The following is a 20,584-nucleotide window of genomic DNA, read 5'->3' as shown; positions in this document are numbered from 1 at the left end:
GGATGAAACAACTTTAATGATGTGGAATCAATTTGGAAACGTTTGGAAGTTAATTAACATCACTAAAATTGTTATCGACTCGTGACTCTAAAAGAGCGTAGGTATTTGCAAAGAAATGCATACAAATGTGCAGTATAGATGTGAGAATTACAAAACACACATAAAATTAACGTATGCGATGACATAATACGGCTGATCAAAACAAAACTTTAAATTTCACTTGTGGTAGGACGTCTTGTGAGTCCGCACGGGTACGTACCACCACCCTGCCTATTTCTGCCGTGAAGCAGTAATGCGTTTCGGTTTGAAGGGTGGGGCAGCTGTTGTACTGTTAAAACTGAGACCTTAGAAATCATGGTGATCTCAAGTTGAGTGGCCACATTTACGTTGTATGTGTCTATGGGTTCCGGTAACCACTTAACACCAGGTGGATCGTGAGTCTGTCCACGGAATTAAGCAATTAAAAAAAATACATGAAAAAAAGTAACCCTTTTAATTTGATAATTTTTGCGTTAACGAGTAAGTATGTCGTGTGAACATTTCCAATACACACATTAAATTAATAATTAATTGGGTTGAACAGTACGGCGTGTTTGGAATTTAAAATTTGTTAATTGTGCTCGCCGCAATATGAATTCATTTATGAATACAAAGCAAATACGAAAGTGGCATAATTGATTGGTAATCGATATTGATCGTTAAGCAATTTATACTAGTTTAAGTTTTTTTGTTTGTTGTATTTGAACTGAACGTTAAAAAAATTAATCTATACATTGTATTTTTAAGCTTTTGCATAGCTTCTATTGCGGGCCTTGAGCGCGGCGACTGAATCAAAAAATTCCGTAACGAAAATAACCTGACACCACTACTACGCCTACTATGTAGCTCGCGTTCAACACATTCACACGATGCGCTGGTGTAGTGTTTGTGAATAAGCGTGCGGCGTGACGTCGCACTGCATAAGCATCATGAAAAGTCTGCCCATCTCTCTCTCACGCGGTCTAGCTTATGAGTTTGAAGGGGACAGTTAATGTTTTGCTTTTGTTAATGTATATAAATATGGCGTGGTCTTATTTTTATTATTGTTTTAATATTAAATTATTATTGTCTTATTGTAATTGCATAAGTTGATAAAAAATACTTTGGAATAGCTTTACCGCGGCAGTCCCCGAGTGCCACACGTCTTTTTTTTTGTTTCTATTTTATTTCTTCGAAAACAATCTTTACAAATTTTTGTATTGTAACAATTAAAAGAATAAGAGCGAATGAAATTGTAAGTTTGATGTATCGTCACGCAGCATTCGAACAATTGATCTAAGTGGTTTTTTTAAGGAATAGTTTAGGTTCGGTGTTTTTTTGTTTCTCGGAAAAAATTTACATGTATCGCAATTTTATAATAAAAAAATTTAACACTACTAAAATCACGAGTTGTACTTAGCATATAGTAGATTATTTAGAAGACTTCGATTTATCAAATGAAAAAATCCATTAGTTTACTATTATTTGGCACCATAGTTATGATTTAGAGCACTTGTCTTTAATTTTGTATTACGTAAGTAGCATATATAGAGCTAACAGATAATATGATGATACTTTGATCCAACGTCAGCTTAAAATATATATTGAACTATGCTATTTTTATCTGGATCTTACGTAAAGTTCGCAATTCAATCCACTAGGAACACGACTTCACTATTGTATTCAACTTTCAAAGGAATTGTACGATTTCTTGTATTGATAAAACTTTTAGAAGAAACTTTTTCGATGTTTGGTGAAAACATATTTTTCACTTGTACACGTTGTGCTGATATTATACATACATAAAATATGCGAGCTATTTGAATTGGTTTATTTTGGATGAATAAACGTTGTATTTAGAACACCCGCAGTTGTCATGCGATTACGTACTTGCTTGAGATTCGATTCTTGTACAGGTATAACATTTTCTGAATAGTTACCCTCAGACACAGCCCACTGAGTTTCTCGCCGGATCTTCTCAGTGGGTCGCGTTCCCGATCCGGTGGTAGATTCTGCGAAGCACGGCTCTTGCTAGGGTTCGTGTTAGCAACGTCGTCAGGTTTGAGCCCGTCAGGTTTGAGCCTCTCAAGGCTATCAGATTAGGTAGGAAAAAAAAACAAAAAAAAGCTAACTGAATAGTTATGGTTTTATTATATAGTTATGCCATTATGCGATTTATTTACTTGAGAAAGCAGTACAATACATCCACATAATGTATTGAAGATAAGTGAACGAAAACCAAATAAGTTTTCGGGGATTTTTTTTCCTACCTAAGCTAGTCGCCTAGGAGGTTATGGCAGCGTAACCGGGCGAGTAGGTGAGCTCACGGGGATCTAGCCTGAGGACGATGCTAACACTAGCTCTAGCAAGACCAGCGCTTCGCAGAATCTACCACAAGATCGCGAAACGCGACCCACTGAGAAGATTCAGCGAGAAACTCATTGGCTGTGTCTGTGGGTTAATTTACTAGCTGAACTCTTCGTCGCGAGCGACGGGTTCGACGAGAACGGTGACTGGTGCTTGAGGTACCTAAAAGCACCGATAGTGGATCGGGAGGATCTGAAATGATGTGTTAAGAGCGACGGCGACTGTTTAGGTACCATATTGTACTTGTGATTAACACAAATCATGAGTGACGACTGACGGGTGATGAGTGACGACTGATGAGTGATGAGTGACGAGTGAGTGAGATGACGGTGTACAAAAACAATTGAGATTGATGATTTAAAGTTTACAAAAAGGTAAATAATAAAATAATATTTTACAATAAAAAATACTACTACTACAAATGTAATCACGTCAAAGGTGGATTAAACACGCATCGAATCTTCGGTTTTGTCCTACAAACGAAGTTCGTTGCGCTCTGAATGGTAAGTGGTTTCGCCATATTTCTAGCATTGCCAATATCTAAAAATGAAATTTCTACTGATCAGATTTCCATATTTTTTTGCATGCCAAGCGCATGCCCAGCGCACCATGACGACTGTTGACCCCGCACGTCAACTGATCTTTATTTGTCTTGCATTGCGTGGAATACAAAAAAAAGATTAGTAGTAAATTAAATTATTGGTACAAAGTATTGAAGTCTCTTGCCGCTCAGTTATCAATGTTCGTTATTTGTATAAAAACACCGATCTCTTGAAATTACTTGTGCATCACTGTTGCCATCATAACTGTTGGTTAATTTTAGCATGTCGTTATCTTCCTTTATATATTTGAGCAAATCCATGCGATAAATTGACTATTTTGAGCGCAATCGGATGATAATTTCGACATTAATCAACTTTATTGCTCATTAGATTACGGTTTCTTTTATAATTTTATGTTGTTAGCTATCACTAGAAATGTCATACATCAAAAAAAAAGTTATTTAATGTCCCAAAAAAATATTCCATCGTGTTAACCTCACCACCGAATCTTATTTAACAATTTCATAAATGATGTTTATTTTATCTACACTTTCCTTAATGTATTACGAGAGGGAGCTCATTAATTAATTCTTTCATTGCTTTCAATTTTATTCAAGAGAGGTCTCCATTATTCGTTACGGAAATTAATATTTATTACGGACCTAACTTTCCTATAGCAACAAAGAAGCCTAATTAGGCACAGCTAATTAGCAATCATAATTTGTTTATGTCTTTTCAACGGACATTTTATTAATATTAAATAATTATTATGGTACGCCGTTCCTACTTACAAAGTTGTCGAAATATACATATAAAAGAGAGTGAAGTAAGTAAGGTTTTTATTTTTTTATTTTTTTTATTTTAGGTAGCCACCATTAAATGAATGGTAGGTAGGTAACGACTTTTGTCTGTGGCTTTGACAGTATCCGTCAGCGATAATGATCACTCAGAACCAGATTAGTGGCTCTTCTAGCCTAACTTTTTTAATTATGCAATAAATTATAAAAAAAATATTTTAGTTAAAAGTAGAAGAAGATATCTTTTTACTTTTAAGTATTTTTTTGAGTTATTTTGTTTTTTGTAGTCCATAAGTTTTGAAAACATTTTAATTTAAATAATTTGCTCATAGCCGCTGTTGGTGTAACTTCTTTATCAAGAATATAAGAGGTTACACGTAATCCACAGTCACAAAAATATTACTTATCAGTGCGGCATCTTATCTTCAATCTTCTCCTACCCTCCAAAAATGGCGGCTATGATTATTTTGTCAAAGTATCCCAAACTGTCATCAAAATGGGCATGGATATGCATATATCGCATCGATAGTTTCTGGCGGTAGCCATCGTAGAACACAAGATGCCTTAATCTCGCTAACGACATTTTAAGGATAAGCCTACATATGTATTTGTATACTAGTTCCGAACAATAACATTTGGACCGTCCGTCTATCGAGTAGTTACATGCGCTTGTTGGAAGATCTTTCTTTATCTTCACTTCCAAGCTGGATCACTCCCCTCCGAGACCGTCCACATAGCAAAAGCAAGCAAGCCAAAATTCATCTATACTAATATTATAATCTATATCTATACTAATATTATAATCTATATCTATACTAATATTATAATCTATATCTATACTAATATTATAAAGAGGAAAGATTTGTTTGTTTGTTTGTATTGAATAGGCTCCGAAATTGCTGAACCGATTTGAAAAATTCTTTTACTGTTTGAAAGCTACACTATTCCCAAGCGACATAGGCTATAATCTTTTTTGAAAAAAAATTAGGGATCCTTACTAAAACTCCAATAATTGTAATCGAAGGTGTAAAAAAATTACCTAAAATATTCTTTACATCACATGCGCTGCGAAAACTATTGATGATAGAATAAAATAATGTACTACGACTTTGTAGAACACCTTATTATTTACAAAAAGTGTCGCGACGGCATACGTCTCACTATTGTAGTTATGCCGCAATAAGTATTCTTTTATTAAAAAAAAAAAAACGTCAAATATCGGTGAAATTTTTGTTAAAGAACCGAGCGGAGTCGGAGCGGGTCGCTAGTTATTAATAATTACTATACTGAGTTTGCGGCCGTTCCAGTTATTTATTTGCTTAATTTTCACGGTTTCGGCAAAACTATTTCATAGCCATCGCTTACTGCAGTCTGAATTGTTTTATTTTCCTTGTTATGCCTGTTTAAGCCAATTGCGCGTTCCGGACTTCGGGAGAAGTGCCGCCGTATTTTTATTTTTACTTTTTAATATGGTGAGTTGTGAGAAAATTTAATTTCTTTTATTTCTATTTATTTGATATTCTGAATATGTATATTTTTTAAAACAAGTCCAGTAGCCATCTTAGTTTTGAGTCTGCTCGTGGAAAGCGGCACCATCATAGGAACGCCAAATCCGCTTCCAACCATAAGGTTTATTTCAGACCTCGTTTGAAGGACAACGTGTATCGATGCGAATACGCAATTTGTCTTCGGTATTTTATTCGTTGAACGGAAAATAAAACGGTTTTCTGAAAAAATGTTGTGATTATTTTTATTTAGGATTACTTGTGTCCCGAAGGCATTTCTAGTTAAGTACATCAAGACAGGTGGGCGGAGACGGGCCTGGTCGGAAGAGGTGGGATTTGTTAACACCTGCCTGAGCGCCTCCGAAGGAGACCTATGAGGTTGAGGGCAACTAACTGTTTCATGCATCTACTACCGTATCGGATCGCGACCCGCTGAGAAGTTCCGGCGGGTAGCCCAACGGGCTGATGTTATGGTTTCGCGTCGGGCTTTTTAACGAGTTTGACAAGTACGGTTACCGGAGTCACCATGCCTGCTCCTAGTGATAAATCTGCAGACGTTTAATGACAGTGTTAGGAGTTCGGGTGAAAACATATTGTAGATTAGCGAAGTGTTTCAATCTAAAGTAATTTCAATACGCGACTGGTTTTATGGCTAAATCGAGCGTACCGAATCACATTTACATATACGTGTTTACAATTTATTTTGTTAGCTGTTTTTCTAATCACAATACTGCTGCAAGAATAGTGTCGTCTTTAAACGAAGCTGAAAAATGAAGTAATTTAAATAACTACTTGGCATATTAGTGAGATAAAGTTTTTAAGGACATGATACGCGAATGAGACACGCTTGTCTTTTCACAGGTTTTTTTTAAGTAGTATGTTGGATGCAGTGCGAAATTTTTACTGGCAACGAACTATCATTATATTTATTTAATAACTAGCTGACCCGGCAGACTTTGTAGTGCCTTAATCGATAAATAAAATACCTAAACTATTGTTTAAAATAGACTTAAAACAAACAAAATGAACCCGTCCGATGTGTGTCCCCCACACATCAAAGTAAAAACAAAATTGTTATTTTTATTTAATTCCGAGCATTTTCATATTTATCTAACTTTTAAACCTTCTCTGGACTTCCACAAATAATTCAAGACCAAAATTAGCCAAATCGGTCCAGCCGTTCTCGAGTTTTAGCGAGACTAACGAAGAGCAATTCATTTTTATATATATAGAAGAAGAAGATAGAAAATGTTTAGTATTATCCTGTCTTCAATTTTCCAAAGAGGTCTTCACATAATAATTATACTATTGTATACAAATAATGTGAGACGAATAAGTTATGTTGTAATTACAGTTCTGCCAATCGAGTGTAATGAAAAGAGCACGTATTTTTCCATGGTCGAAACATTGGATATTCCATGTCCGCAACCCGAAGCCCTAACGCGATAAACACAGTGCTCTGACATTGATTTATGTCTCCGTTTGTTTGTCCAAAGACAGCCGGCTCCAAGCCCCGGTTCATCCCGAAATACTGTTCGAGATAAGACGCTTCTAATGTATTTACAAATTACAGGACCATATTAATGTTTATACATACGTGTTTGTGTACGAAGTGTTAATGTAGAACTAAGCTGCCTTACGTTTTCACTTATCTTTGGATATTATTTTCCTGAAGGCCCTATAATAAGCTGTCTTTTGTCACAGTTGAATGTTTTATGATAATTTTCATTTCATGTGGGTAGGTACCACAAAACTTACTTGTGGTAGGACGTATTGTGAGTCCGCACGGGCAGGTACCACCGCCCTATCTATGCGTTTCGGTTTGAAGGGCGGGGCAGCCGTTATACTGTAAAAATGGAGACTTAAAGCTCATGATTCAAGGTGGGTGGCGGCATTTACGTTGTAGAAGTCTATGGGCCCCGGTAACCACTTAACACCGGGTTGATCGTGAGCTCGTCCACACATCGAAGCAATAAAAACAATAAAGAATCTGCGTCTTTAAACTAAAAATCTCCTTTTAATTTGAAAGGTGGAAGAACCGTTATCGATATAATATACATTGATCTCATATCTCGTAATGAGGGGCGATATTCACGTTGTCTCTGATAGCCACTCCGAACCAGATGCGCGTTTAGCTCATTTACCAGTCTAAGCAATAGAAAAAAAAAAGAAGCTATAAGCTAATAAAACATGTGCGCTAATGTCTGTAATCGTTTTGTTAAGAATTATTACAGTTCTGGATTGAGTCCAACAAAAATATATCATCAGTAAGATAGCGCTGATAATATCATTATTTTAATAAATGTCTTGTAAATACATTCAGATTTCGGCATTACAGGTAATTTTTATTGCTCATTGTAGTCACAATAATTGATTGTCCTGGATTTTTCCATCTTTGGATACTTACGCAATTTGTTTCAAGTTATTTAGAAAAAAATGGACTCGTATTGAACGATTGGTTTTCACTAGCATTAATATATTTGCAGTATCAGTATAGTGAAGGGTGTTGTAAGTGATATTTTGTCGTAATGTCATCCAGAATAGATAGGTACACCAGAAGACAGTCCTTTCCTCTACTTATTCGCTGGTAGCCTAAGAGGCTATTTCAGTTACGCCCGGACGGGTACGTGAGCTCACGGACTTAACCTGAGAGAATTTGCTAACACTAGCCCTAGGAAAGTTGAAGGCAACATCTTGCGGATCTAGAGGCCGCAACCCGACTCGTTGGTCCGATCAGATCCGCACCACTTTGGACAGTACAGTGTACAGCGCGCTGCATGACGCCGTGGACAGGGGAAAGTGGAAAAACATCTTAAGATTGAAGCTCATGGGTGATGGTGGTCACGACCCTCAGACATGAGGGACACGATTCGAGGAGGAGGAGGAGCCCTAGCAAGAACAGTGCTTTGTAGACTCTACCACCGGATCGGAATCAACCCACTGAGAAGATCCAGCAAGAAACTCAGTGGGCTGTGTCAATGAATGTGTTCGTTAGGACGGTGACCGGTGCTTGTAAGACAATCATGCGGATTGAATGGTCGCTCTGCTGTTAAACAATACTCATGTCTCATAGTACGTGACGGCTCTCACGTTATGATGGCTGTAGGTTCAGGTAACCACTTACTATCAGATGTGTGATACTGTGAAGAAAGATTGCGGGATTAATTTTTTTATTTAGTTTAGAATATTAAAAATCTTTCCAAGAGGTTGTCCGCGTGTCGTAATTTTTTTAGCTTTCGATAGGCTAGATGACTGGACTGATGATAAGTGTTGTAGCTAGAAAATTTAAACACATATTCAATCGAAAAGGTACAATAACGCTGGAGCTATTATCGAAAATGTTAATAAACAATTTTAAATTGCCCAACCCTTGCTAGCCACGCGATCTTATAAATTACCCGGTCACAAATGAAATTTCTTGAAAAGGTCGTAGAAATTAGAAGTTCACGTGAGTGTCCGGTCACGCGAGCCCTAAAACCCTTTGTAGGTACATATTTACTTTGTATTATTTAAGTGATGGTAACAACGCTGACATAATTTTATTCTACCTCTTTTTATACGTTTAGTTGATACGCCTAGCCTTCGCGAATGTCACAAGTCACAAGAAATAAGTAGAATGTGTTTAATTAGTTTTTTGTTACGTTTTTTTTAGTTAATTGTCTGTTGACATACCTGGTACAAAGTACTCAAGGCAGGTCATAGGCATCACAACGACAATTTCGACGCCCCTTTAAGATGTGAGTTTGAAGTTTCAATTGTTTATTACAACGTTTCCACCCCATATAATGGAATGCAGGAGTATTTTGCGACTAAAATAACCAAGTAGGTATTTACTATGAGGCCCAAGATACTATTATCAAATCATTGCGTAATAAATACTATTAATTCGAAAATCACTGTAAAACCGACAGTGGTAAATAGCAGTAACGAAATAAATAAATAAAAAAGATGTGTCGATGTGTGGTGTCGTGGGACACCGGGTAGGAACGAAGTTCCTTAATATAAAAATATTAATTTTAAGTTCTATTCGAGGTATAAAGAAAATAATGATTTCGGGTATACAGTTTCTATTACGATTTTTTTATTGTTAAAAAAAAATCTACTTTACAAAGTTATCAACTTTATTTTATTCACAATGATTTATAAAAAATATATAATAATAATATACAAAGAAATAGCTATTTATATGAATAATAATTAAGCCTAATTATGTTATATCATAGAAATAACAATAACCGTCATCAACATTAGACACTATAACCATCATACTAAGGCTATACAGAAATAATAAAATCTTATGTTACGGACGTTTTTTCCCGGTAAGGGTACCCCCCCCCCCGCATCATCCCATAAAGAACTTCGTTCCAAAAATAAAATATCAAAAGATATCCATCAAACACAACACGACAAAATGCCAAAACTCCTCGAGTCTCCCATCGTGATTTCAACCAGCCCATTATCTTTGCCCTTTACGCGAACACGAAACGTAACACGTTGAAATGTCATCCTTTAATAATAATTAACAAACGAGCGGCAACACGAAATTTCGAAATGACAAAAACGGCGCGATCAGCCTACGCCGCCGCGCCCATAAATCGGTATCGACACGATATAATCGAGTGTCATAGTATACGAGTCGAATACGATCCGTGATATTCCATGCATAAGCAATATATAAAATGTAGTCTGTCCTCTTGAATAATTTAGTCGCGATTGTCGCTCCCTGCAAGCCGAACTTCGTTCACAGGTGTTCGATCAAACAATTACAGAGCGTTTCATGTTGCTTTTCTGATTGGCTCCCGTGTAAGCCTTGTTACGTATTCAGGGTGTGTCTCACGTGTTTGTTAATAAAAAAAAACCCGATTTACATGGTGTTTTACCCCGAAACGGTTCGCGCGTACGAACTTTGTCGTACCGTTTTGAATGCTGTCGTTCGATCGTCAGATATCCGATGATATTTTTTATGATGCGTTAATAGCGACGGTTTATTGATGACCACGCGCTATCTCATATAAGCTGTGTATTTTCTTGGCATAGAAAGAAACAAGAATGGCGGTATAAAACACATTGACATTTGACGTGTCCTTCTTCAAGTGAGGCTTGTGAAGAGTACTTAACAATAAGCAGCGGCGTGTCTCTGCCCCTGGTTTTACTGACGTCCATAGGCGACAATAACCACTGACCATCAGGTGGCTATAAAAAAAATTGACTAATTTTACTCTTGACAATGTTTTTGAAAATTATTTAAGAACATATATAGGATTGATTCTTTAATGTACGAAAATCACTCACTAAGGTATTAAATATAAAACCTAAAACCAGTGTTTTAAATTTAACTTTTGTGTTTTGTTAAATTAAAACTTGTGACAGTATTATCTTCTTCTCACACCAGTCAGCAACTCTTGGTATTAATCAAAGCTTAAGAAGGCTAATATTTAGAGCGATGCCGGCTGGCTGAAGTTTGTAAACAAAAACATTGGGGACCGGACTCTTCGACGGAGCCCTGGCGAAAAACTTGTCCCGTTGACAGTGATCGATGCGACCGAGTGCCGGGGAGAGCAACATTTTACTCGAGGTAAACGACAATTATAACAATAATATATTTTATTGTACAAATATCGAGGGACTATAAAGTTTTTTTTTTTTGGGGGAGTACCAAGATTTTGATGTCGCCGCGGCCTAAAGGATAACACGTCCGGTGCATTCGTACGTAGCGATGCACCGATGTTCGAATCCCGCAGGCGGGTTCCAATTTTTCGAATGAAATACGTACTTCACAATTATACACGATTGACTTCCACAGTGAAGTAATAACGTCGTGTAATAACTTACGGAATTATTTTGAAATGTAATGAGATCCAAAACGGGAGGATTTTTTTTTTCTAAAGGCTTTTCCAGCTTTTTTTGTTAACAACGATAAATTTGAAAATATTACGTATACAATACGAATAATTACAAAAATATAAATAAAACAAATCTCAAATTTATCTCAATCTTACTGAATTTCAGGCTTGTTACGTTTTGGAGTTAATCTATTGCAATGTTCTAAGCTGGCTTGCCAAACGCAATATCCTGTTTTAAAGTAAATAGTCTGTGTAGATTCCTTACTCGTTTCATGTATATGAGTTCTGTTTTATTGTTGTATAGAATTAAATATCGTGTACTGCTGCTATGATAACCGCGATTTATATCTTTAACTTGTGATTGATGAATCTCTTAAACATCTCAATATATTGATTCATATTTACTCATATTTATACATATTTTGCGACCAGTGCTATTTTGGTAGTTAGTTAAAGCTCTTCTGGTATTGTTTTTTTGTTTAGACGGATGGACGAGTTTATCATTTCGGTTTGAAGAGTAGGGCAGCCGTTATGCTATAAAACTCAGACTCAGAACTCGTGTCTCAAGGTGGGTAGCGGAATTCACGTTTATGACCAATGGGCGCCGGTAATCACTTAAATCCAAGTGGGCTGTGAGCTCGTCCACCCACCTAAGCAACAAAAAAATGTAGTTTCCGTAAAGTAATACCTAGTGACATGAACATGTACTTATTTTCCTTTAAATAAGATTTTATGTTAAAGGCTTTAGAATATTGGCTTCTGGAAGATTCTAGTTTCAAGTAAGCGTGAGAGGTATGAGTTTTTCATTAGCACGTTTAGGCGCCGGGGTCAATGAGCTACGTGAAAATGAATCGTAATTTGTGACTTGCATCGACTCTTGGTCGACGAAACATTCTGTTATCACACACTTCAAATTAGTTCTGATATTTATGTATACACATATTCGTCATACATTTATAATGGTAGTACGTGCAGTATAAGTCTATGTCTATTCCTGCCTTAGAAACAGTAATGTTTTTTGTTTATCGGAGAACACCCATTTAAGAGGGGTCGTTTAAGAGATGTCGTCGTGGCCTAAATGATGTCGTCGTGGCCTAAAGGATAAGACATCCGGTGCATTCGTGTTGAGCGATGCACCGGTGTCCGAATCTCAGGCGGGTACCAATTTTTCTAATGAAATAAGTACTCAACAAATGTTCACGATTGACTTCCACGGTGAAGGAATAACATCGTATAATAAAAATCAAACCCGCAAAATTATAATTTGCGTAATTACTGGTGGTAGGACCTCTTGTGAGTCCGCGCGGGTAGGTACCACCACCCTGCCTATTTCTGCCGTGGAGCAGTAATGCGTTTCGGTTTGATGGGTGGGGCAGTCGTTGTAACTACACTGAGACCTTAGAACTTATATCTCAAGGTGGGTGGCGCATTTTACGTTGTAGATGTCTATGGGCTCCAGTAACCACTTAACACCAGGTGGGCCGTGAGCTCGCCCAACCATCTAAGCAATAAAAAAAAGAGGAATAAGGCCGTAAAACAATTTGCTAATGTATTAAAAAGTACAAGAAATAAAACCATCAAATGTTGTTTTATTTCGAAACAATTTTTTTGACATGTGCAAGCGCTTTACTCTAGATCTTTTTACCGGTTCATTTGCATCTAGGAAATAATTCAGGATTTAATTTTAAGCTGACAGCCGAAATGGCATTAATCTGTTATTTAAATACTTAGTAATCTGGCGACAGAAGCGACCCCTGTGTGTATGTTCGCTTGTAACGGATTTACATATTATTTGGTGCATTAATAAAGAGATCAAACGGTTGGGTTTGCTGGTAATTTTAGTCCCTTCAGTAGGGTGGATGCTTCAGAAATATCATTTATAATGTACAAAATGTTTTGATGTAGTCATAGTTGACACTAATCGTTTTTATCTTATGTCACTTGCAATACGCACTCAAAGCTCATTTGTGTCATAAATGTGTTAGATTATTTATGGATTAATTAGAATAAATGTATTCGAAATTTTTAGTTTTTTATTAGCGTGCTTCTACCTAGATTTACTGTGTTCATACACAGAGCGTTTCCAGGAATATTTTGCCACGTTTCTTTCGGTTTTAAGTCTTCTCTCCTCGTTGTTTCCTGAGTGCCATGACATGTATATCTTCAAATGAGGCTCATGGAAAGCACTCGAGGATGAGAAACGGCTTGACTGTGCGTCGACCGTTACTGAAGTCCATGGGCGACGGTAACCATTCACTGTCAGGTACATCGTCGTAAGGAAGTGTATGAAATTTGGAACGGCGTGTCGTGTGCCTGAAACTGTTGACGCCACCGCCGTGTTTAGTTTCTAACTGATTATTTAACTGTTTAATGTAGCGTTTTTAATTGTCATTACACCATATTACTTAAGATTTTTCGAATACTTAACAGTTTTCGTGGTCACAGACGACTTTATTTTATTTTATTTTATTGCTTAGATGGGTGGACGAGCTCACAGCCCACCTGGTGTTAAGTGGTTACTGGAGCCCATAGACATCTACAATGTAAACGCGCCATTCACCTTGAGTTATAAGTTCTAAGGTCTCAGTATAGTTACAACGGCTGCCCCACCCTTCAAACCGAAACGCATTACTGCTTCAAGATAGAAATAGGCAGGGTGGTGGTGCCTACCCGCGCGGACTCACTAGAGGTCCTACCACCAGTAAACTGAACGTAACATTAAAAGTTATTGTAATCTAATATATTAATATGTATTATATATACATCTATATATTAATACGTGAAGCAAAAACTTTGTATCCCTTTTTACGAAAATTGTGCGGACGGACGCCTATGAAATTTTCCACACTTATAGAGAATATAAAGAAGAAGTACACAATGCTAATATTTTTTTAAATAATGCACTAAAGATACATTAAATCAATAAAGAAAACATTACACACACTATATACCATGTATTTGACGCACACACGCATGCATACTATTTATTGTCAAACTTTTGTTCTTGACGTCTGTGGTCAAATTGAGAATAGATTAAATATTGTTTGTCTTTATTAATATTTTTTATAGCGTAGCCTTGGCGAAATTTGTGATTATAGAAGTATAAAATACAATCATAATAGTGTACAAACTTCCAATTCCAATTAAGTATAGTCGAATTTCGACTACTGCGGGACCTCTAGTTTATTTAAATACGTATATTGGATACGCGTTAATATACACGCAATAATCACCGAATAAAGTGATTCGAAAGCAAACATATTTCATAAACATAACTTCGAATCCGCAAAACCATTAGTTTCCCCGAGCGGGTTCACAATCGGACCGGCAGTGTTACCGGAATAATCATAGGCCCGTCGCGATTACGGAAAACAATCGGTTAACTCCCCCGCTCAACATTTACACTCAAATAGTCTGTTTTACGAAAACCGGGGAAAGTTTCAATTCCGTCGATTGCTTTTCCCCCGTCGCGGAAAATTTGCTATCCTTGATTTAGTTGCGAAATATTGATGTTTCTGTTACTGTATTTGTATCGAAGTAAACGATCTTTCCGTATTGTTCTGAGAACTTTGATTATGACCGATATAAGGATGTTCTTGGAAATGTTTTTTTTTTGTCCTACCTAAGCTGATAACCTTGAGAGGCTTTTTCAGCGTAACCTTAACTAGTAGGTGAGCTCGCGGGGCTCAAACCTGACGACGTTGCTAACACGAACCCTAGCAAGAGCCGTGCTTCGCAGAATCTACCACCGGATCGGAAACGCGACCCACTGAGAAGATCCGGCGAGAAACTCAGTGGGCTGTGTCTGAGGGTTAATTTGTTTCTAAACTGTTATTTTAATGTACGTGAATTATTGCTTATTACACGTGCCCCGCAGTTTCAACGTATTCAATTTATAATTTAGAAAGACAGAAGACTGCGTTTTCCAGGAATAAAGACTTGTTAGTGTTCCTCTCTACGGTGGACTTATAGACCCGTTGATACGTAAAATCACGGACCAACAAACACACATCATATTTATTATAGCAGATATATCAGACATTACCCGGGGTGTGTGTGTATCGAGGCTATATCTTTGTACAAAATGTTATCGAAATTTGATCACTCATTTTTACGTGATTGTGTAACAAACATTCAAACATGCAAGCTTTCACAATTATAATGTTAATACAAATTATTTTATGGAACATGTTCATTAATAACGTTTTGATAGTCTTCTATTTAAAAATGGTTCACTTTGATAGCCGGTAGGCAGCGGCTTGGCTCTGCTCCTGGCATTGCTGAGGTCCATGGGTCCATGGGCGACGGTATCCACTTTCCATCAGGTGGGCCGTACGCTCGTCTGCCTACAAAGGCAATAAAAAAAAAGTTACACAAATAAAGCTTTAACACTTTCTTAAAAATACTATCTATCCGTTGCTTAGTTTTTACGTGCAAAAGGAACAGTAATGACAGGAAAGAGCAGTAGTGCGTTTCGGTTTGAAGGGTGGGGTACCCGTTGTAACCATAATTGAGACCTTAGAACTTATATCTCAAGGTGGGTGGCGCATTAACGTTGTAAATATCTATGGGCTCCAATAACCACTTAACACCAGGTGGGCTATAAGCTCGTCCACCAATCTAAGCAATAAAAAAAAGAACAAAACTGACACAGTTTTACATTTATAATATTAGTATGACAATTTTATATATCGAGACATCGCTAAAACTTGTAGTCGTTCGAATCGTATTACTCATTCTTTTCACGTTAATATGTGATGTTGGTATGTATTTGAGTATCATGTACTTTTAGATCTGTTATTCAACTTGACCAGCCTACAAGTAAAGATATTTAGGCGTATGTTGTTTTATTGATAGCCTTCTCGATTATTCCAACAGGAACTCGTGACTGCTTTGGGGTAGAAATAGGCAGAATGGCGGTAAGTATCTATTTGTGCAGATTTACAATGTCTGCTTTCTACCAGTTCCAATAGTGTTACTTCCATGTCCAATCTTGAATCTTTGTTAGATCCAGGCCACTTTCCTGACTGAGAGGCACGCGGTATAGAACGCGATTACATTTTAATATGGTATTTTGGAAAATATTGACCAATTAATTCTTATATGAAATCAATGCAAATGTCTCAAAAGTAAACATCTGACGTACATTAACTTTTATATTCTGTAATGAAACTAGTAAGCAAATTTCAAAACGAAACTAGATTTCCCGAGCTTTTTTATAAGAAATCACCTAATACCGATAAGTAGTCGATCTTTTAGCTGTCACGTAAAATATAGTACATATAAACTTGGTATTAATTAGCACGCAGATCATATTTTTACATAATTCCCTGAGATTCTCGTGTTGTTATGTAAATAATAATAACAAGTTACTTTGCTTACGAGAATTTTGGTGAACCATTACTACGTTTGAAATTATACATTACACTATTGAAGTTATTGTTGAAAATATGTTTATTATGTAATATATTGTATAGGATAAATATAGAAACTATCGAAATATGTACCCTTTATTATTTGACCACAGTAATTGCTTTAATATAAGGTCAAACAATTTTATCTCTCGTCAACCGAATGATCATGGTTCTATACTCTTCGTATATACGAGTGTTACTGAGCTACTTATAATATTTTGTATTCAAGTTTAACAATATTTGCTATGTGTATGTGCATTACTATAATTCTCATGTTGTATTTGTTATTTTAGTTATGTGTTATTTGTTCTACACACACTCATCACTTTTTATTATTATTCTCATTATCCTCTCGAAGAGATTTCTTAAAGAAATAAGCAGTGCCTTTGTACATAATTTTCCTATTACTCTGTATTATGTCCTCTTTTCTGTGTGTACATAAATAAATAAATAAAAATAAATAATAAGTATATAAATCTACGTTATTTCTTAATTAATTGAACCTTATAACATTCTTTATTGCTTAAAAACAAACACGAAACGTGAGCACAAAACGAGGCAAATAAATAAAGTGAATCTGATGAATTAATGCAACATTATGTGACAGTTGAAATTGTAACGGATGAAACCATAAGCTGGCGTGTAGCGATGTTATGCACAGAGTTGAAACATTCATGATGATTACACCCATAAATTTTCCAGTTACCTACGCGTAAATGCTTGATTTATAGAGCCGGTATCGACGTAATACGCCTCTGTATTTTGCGTCCCCATGAAAATAAATTTATTCGACATGATACTTGATTGCGAGTGATTCGCATCATACATATGCATGGTTATTCGTAAGCCCCCGATGTGCTTTAGACGCGAACGTCGCGTCGTCGTACTTTGCCAGATTATTTGCGCAAAAGAAATAATTCACATCAAGTAAATTAATTAGTTACCATAGCTCACTAAACTAAACTAAAACTAAAGCTTTCACGTCGTCGTGGACTGGATAAGACGTCCGGTGCATTCGTGTTGAAGCGATGCACCGGTGTTCGAATCCCGCAGACGGGTACCAATTTTTCTAATGCCATACGTACTTAACAAATGTTCACGATTGACTTCCACGGTGAAGAAATAACATCGTGTAATAAAAATCAAACCCGCAAAATTATAATATGCGTAATTACTGGTGGTAAGACCTCTTGTGAGTCCGCACGGGTAGGTACCACCACCATGCCTATTTCTGCCGTGAAGCAGTAATGCGTTTCGGTTTGAAGGGTGGGGCAGCCGTTGTAACTATACTGAGACCTTCATATCTCAAGATGGGTGGCGGCATTTACGTTGTAGATGTCTATGGGCTTCGGTAACCACTTAACACCAGGTGGGCTGTGAGCTCGTCCGCCCATCTATGCAATAAAAAAATTATTATATATGGTGTTTATGAGTATGGATGAACAGAAGTCGACGGACATATGCCAGACATATTGTTAAGTCGTTAGCTAATGGCAACAAAATAAATCATGCCAATATTACCACTCATCTTGGGATATTAGATCAGGCTACATTTTAAAAATGTCAGAACCGAACCCATGATTACATTTTGACGGAAACAGACTTGAAGGGCGGTACAGCTTTTTTGACTAATGATTGTAAGTAATTAGGAGTGGGTACATGCGAATTAATTATTTAAATATTTTCGGGCCCACCAAAAAAGTATTATTTATGTCCGAAAGATTGAACAGAAGTTTATGAGTTAATGTTCTATTAAGTACGCTGTTATAAGATAGAGGAAATTTTATGAAGAATCCAACGTGAGAACTACATAATATATCTATTGGTAACAATTTATACTTCAGCTAACCAGTTTCTTTAAAATATGCTCTTTCGTATCCTTTGCTTATTTTAATATAGATTCTTTCGGAGTCGACATTAATGGATTTCTTAACAAAATTTTAATAAACTACTCGTTCATTAGATATTGCATGTTGGTTGGATTTTTTCTTCTCGTAATCTATCTAACTAGTGAGGTAATTATTTATTAGCAACTGGTTCTATCGGAACTAGTACAACCTATTTTATTTCTCACGTATTCCAAACATTTCAATACAGACAGTTTAAAATGAGTAATAATTTAATAATTATTTAATTACGATAATTTTCGTAAATTGATCTCACCTTATGTATAGGAGTTCCCCAGAAGTCGTTCAGGAAAATATTAGAAATGGGTGTCTGCGGTCTCAGGTCTCTGTTCTCTTTTATGGCACTAATATCATCAAAGACGAATCCGCAGTATAAGCAGTTATGGTAAACAAGCACGCAGGCTAATATGATGACGGCACCGAGGCCGCGTCGTGGAGGATCTGGCATATCTTCAGGTACTTGATTTTGACCTGTCAAGCGGCGTCTACTTCGACCAGTCCTGGTTCTGACCGCTGATACCACCCCACCAAACCTACAGACTCCACTTACGCGGTCCATTTTGGCTCACACCATCTTTATTTTTAAACCAGAGCCAACCCCCTCAAGTTTGTAATCACAGAAATGAATGAAAAGGCAGTCAGTCTCAAGCGACTTGAAATGTTTTAGAAGCTAGCGAAACACAATCGTGAACGGAACCGGGTCTATAAATTTCGCTACACAAAATCAGGTGGTTTTTAACGTTATTACTCGAATATACACCAACGAACACTTTAAATATAACTTTGTCATTTATGGTTAGGTTATTACAGAGCACATGTCACTGTTTTTTTCTCGATATCATTCCATTTGACATTTATGAGAGAATAGTTTTACACGAGCACGGACACAACCGCTCAGTGGGCAGATCGCCGACGACTGCCGATGTTCGACGAGCGAATGCCGCGTCGTGTCACGTGACCAGTCGTTTTACTGCGGGTCGTTTCGGGATAGCGCATGCGCGCAACAGCGATGGTTGCCGGTTGCCGGTCAGTGGCGGCAAAATATTTTGTCACACTTCCTTTTAGAATTAATACGGTACCTCTAGATTTCTTTTCTGTGGCAAATTTAGAGAAGTTTACAATACGACCGACGTAACTTGGCGAGTCCGAACTTCGCGCAGAAGGCTGCGCACAAACGTTTTTAGGAACTAAATGGTGGTATGAGCAACGTGCGCGGGGCGGAGGTCTAGGCTAGGGATTGACTCTATGTAAACACAATCGTCCCTTTATTCAATCAAATATCGCAATCGATTTTTATCGGTTTGGAATTTATTGATTTTTGTTTATATGAGATAATGAATGAAATAGATTTACAAACATATTGAATGTTGTCGTTAGTAAACGAGACTTCATCTTTAATAAAAAAAAAACTAATAACACTTTATTTTCTTGGTTGAAAGACATGATTTAGTTGAATATCAGTTATTTATCAACAACTACTACAATAGGGACTGTTCGTGAATATTTTAAACCTCCTATAAAATGGAATATAAATATATATTTTTATATAAATTTTAATCAATTTGAAAAAAAATCGATTAAACAACATCCTCAAACACGCATATTGGACCTCCCTTTTCTTGACATCGTATAAATTCGGTAATTCTCGGTATGCGGTAATGTGTCTCACTCACACGCTAGCATTAGTGTCGTGTTCGTGTCGCTATCTCTGTCTTGAGTACGGGCGGCTACAAAAGTTTTCATTGATTTGTTATTATTATACTGTTTTTGTTTAGTGCTCAGTTTTTTTGTTTAGTTTTAAGATTGTTTGTGTTTAAATTTGTTTTAGTATTGAGTGTCCCTTGGTATTTATACTATTCGTTAACAAAGATGCCACCAAAGCATAATAGTGTTTTAAATCGACGGCCGACAAACATAATTTTTGATTTTTTTTTAAAAAGAAAAAGAAGAAGGCGTAAAAGATGTTGACAGTTTTATTTAGAGTTGCTAACGATCTGGTGTATCGCAACGCACAGTACAGCGGATCGCAACTGAAGGCATTGTTCGGGCTTACTTTCGAATTAATTTAATTACGTTATTTTTACCGCTTTCTGTCTTAATTTATTATTCTTTTATTACCTCTCTTTAATTTATTACGTTATTTTTATAGCTTTCTCTCTCATAGTGTTTTGATATTCATTTTATTTGTACT

The 20,584-nt window shown here is 36.6% G+C and overlaps 1 protein-coding gene across 1 annotated transcript in view; it reads right to left on the bottom strand.

The window, feature by feature from the left end:
• LOC101741533 (protein O-mannosyl-transferase Tmtc3) overlaps window positions 1–19,362 on the bottom strand; it is a 139,612-nt gene extending 120,250 nt beyond the window's left edge. Inside the window, exon 1 of the mRNA XM_004927966.5 lies at window positions 18,650–19,362. Within this exon, the coding sequence (XP_004928023.1) occupies window positions 18,650–18,952 (303 nt within the window). The 5' untranslated portion in view covers window positions 18,953–19,362. The remainder of the gene's footprint in view (window positions 1–18,649) is intronic.
• Window positions 19,363–20,584: the final 1,222 nt, after the last annotated feature.

This window comes from Bombyx mori, chromosome 13 (genome assembly GCF_030269925.1).
Source record: "Bombyx mori chromosome 13, ASM3026992v2".
Classification (NCBI taxonomy): Eukaryota; Metazoa; Arthropoda; class Insecta; order Lepidoptera; family Bombycidae; genus Bombyx; species Bombyx mori.
The sequence above is the reverse complement of the archived record's forward strand: the minus strand, read 5'-3'. Positions and strand labels throughout refer to the sequence as shown.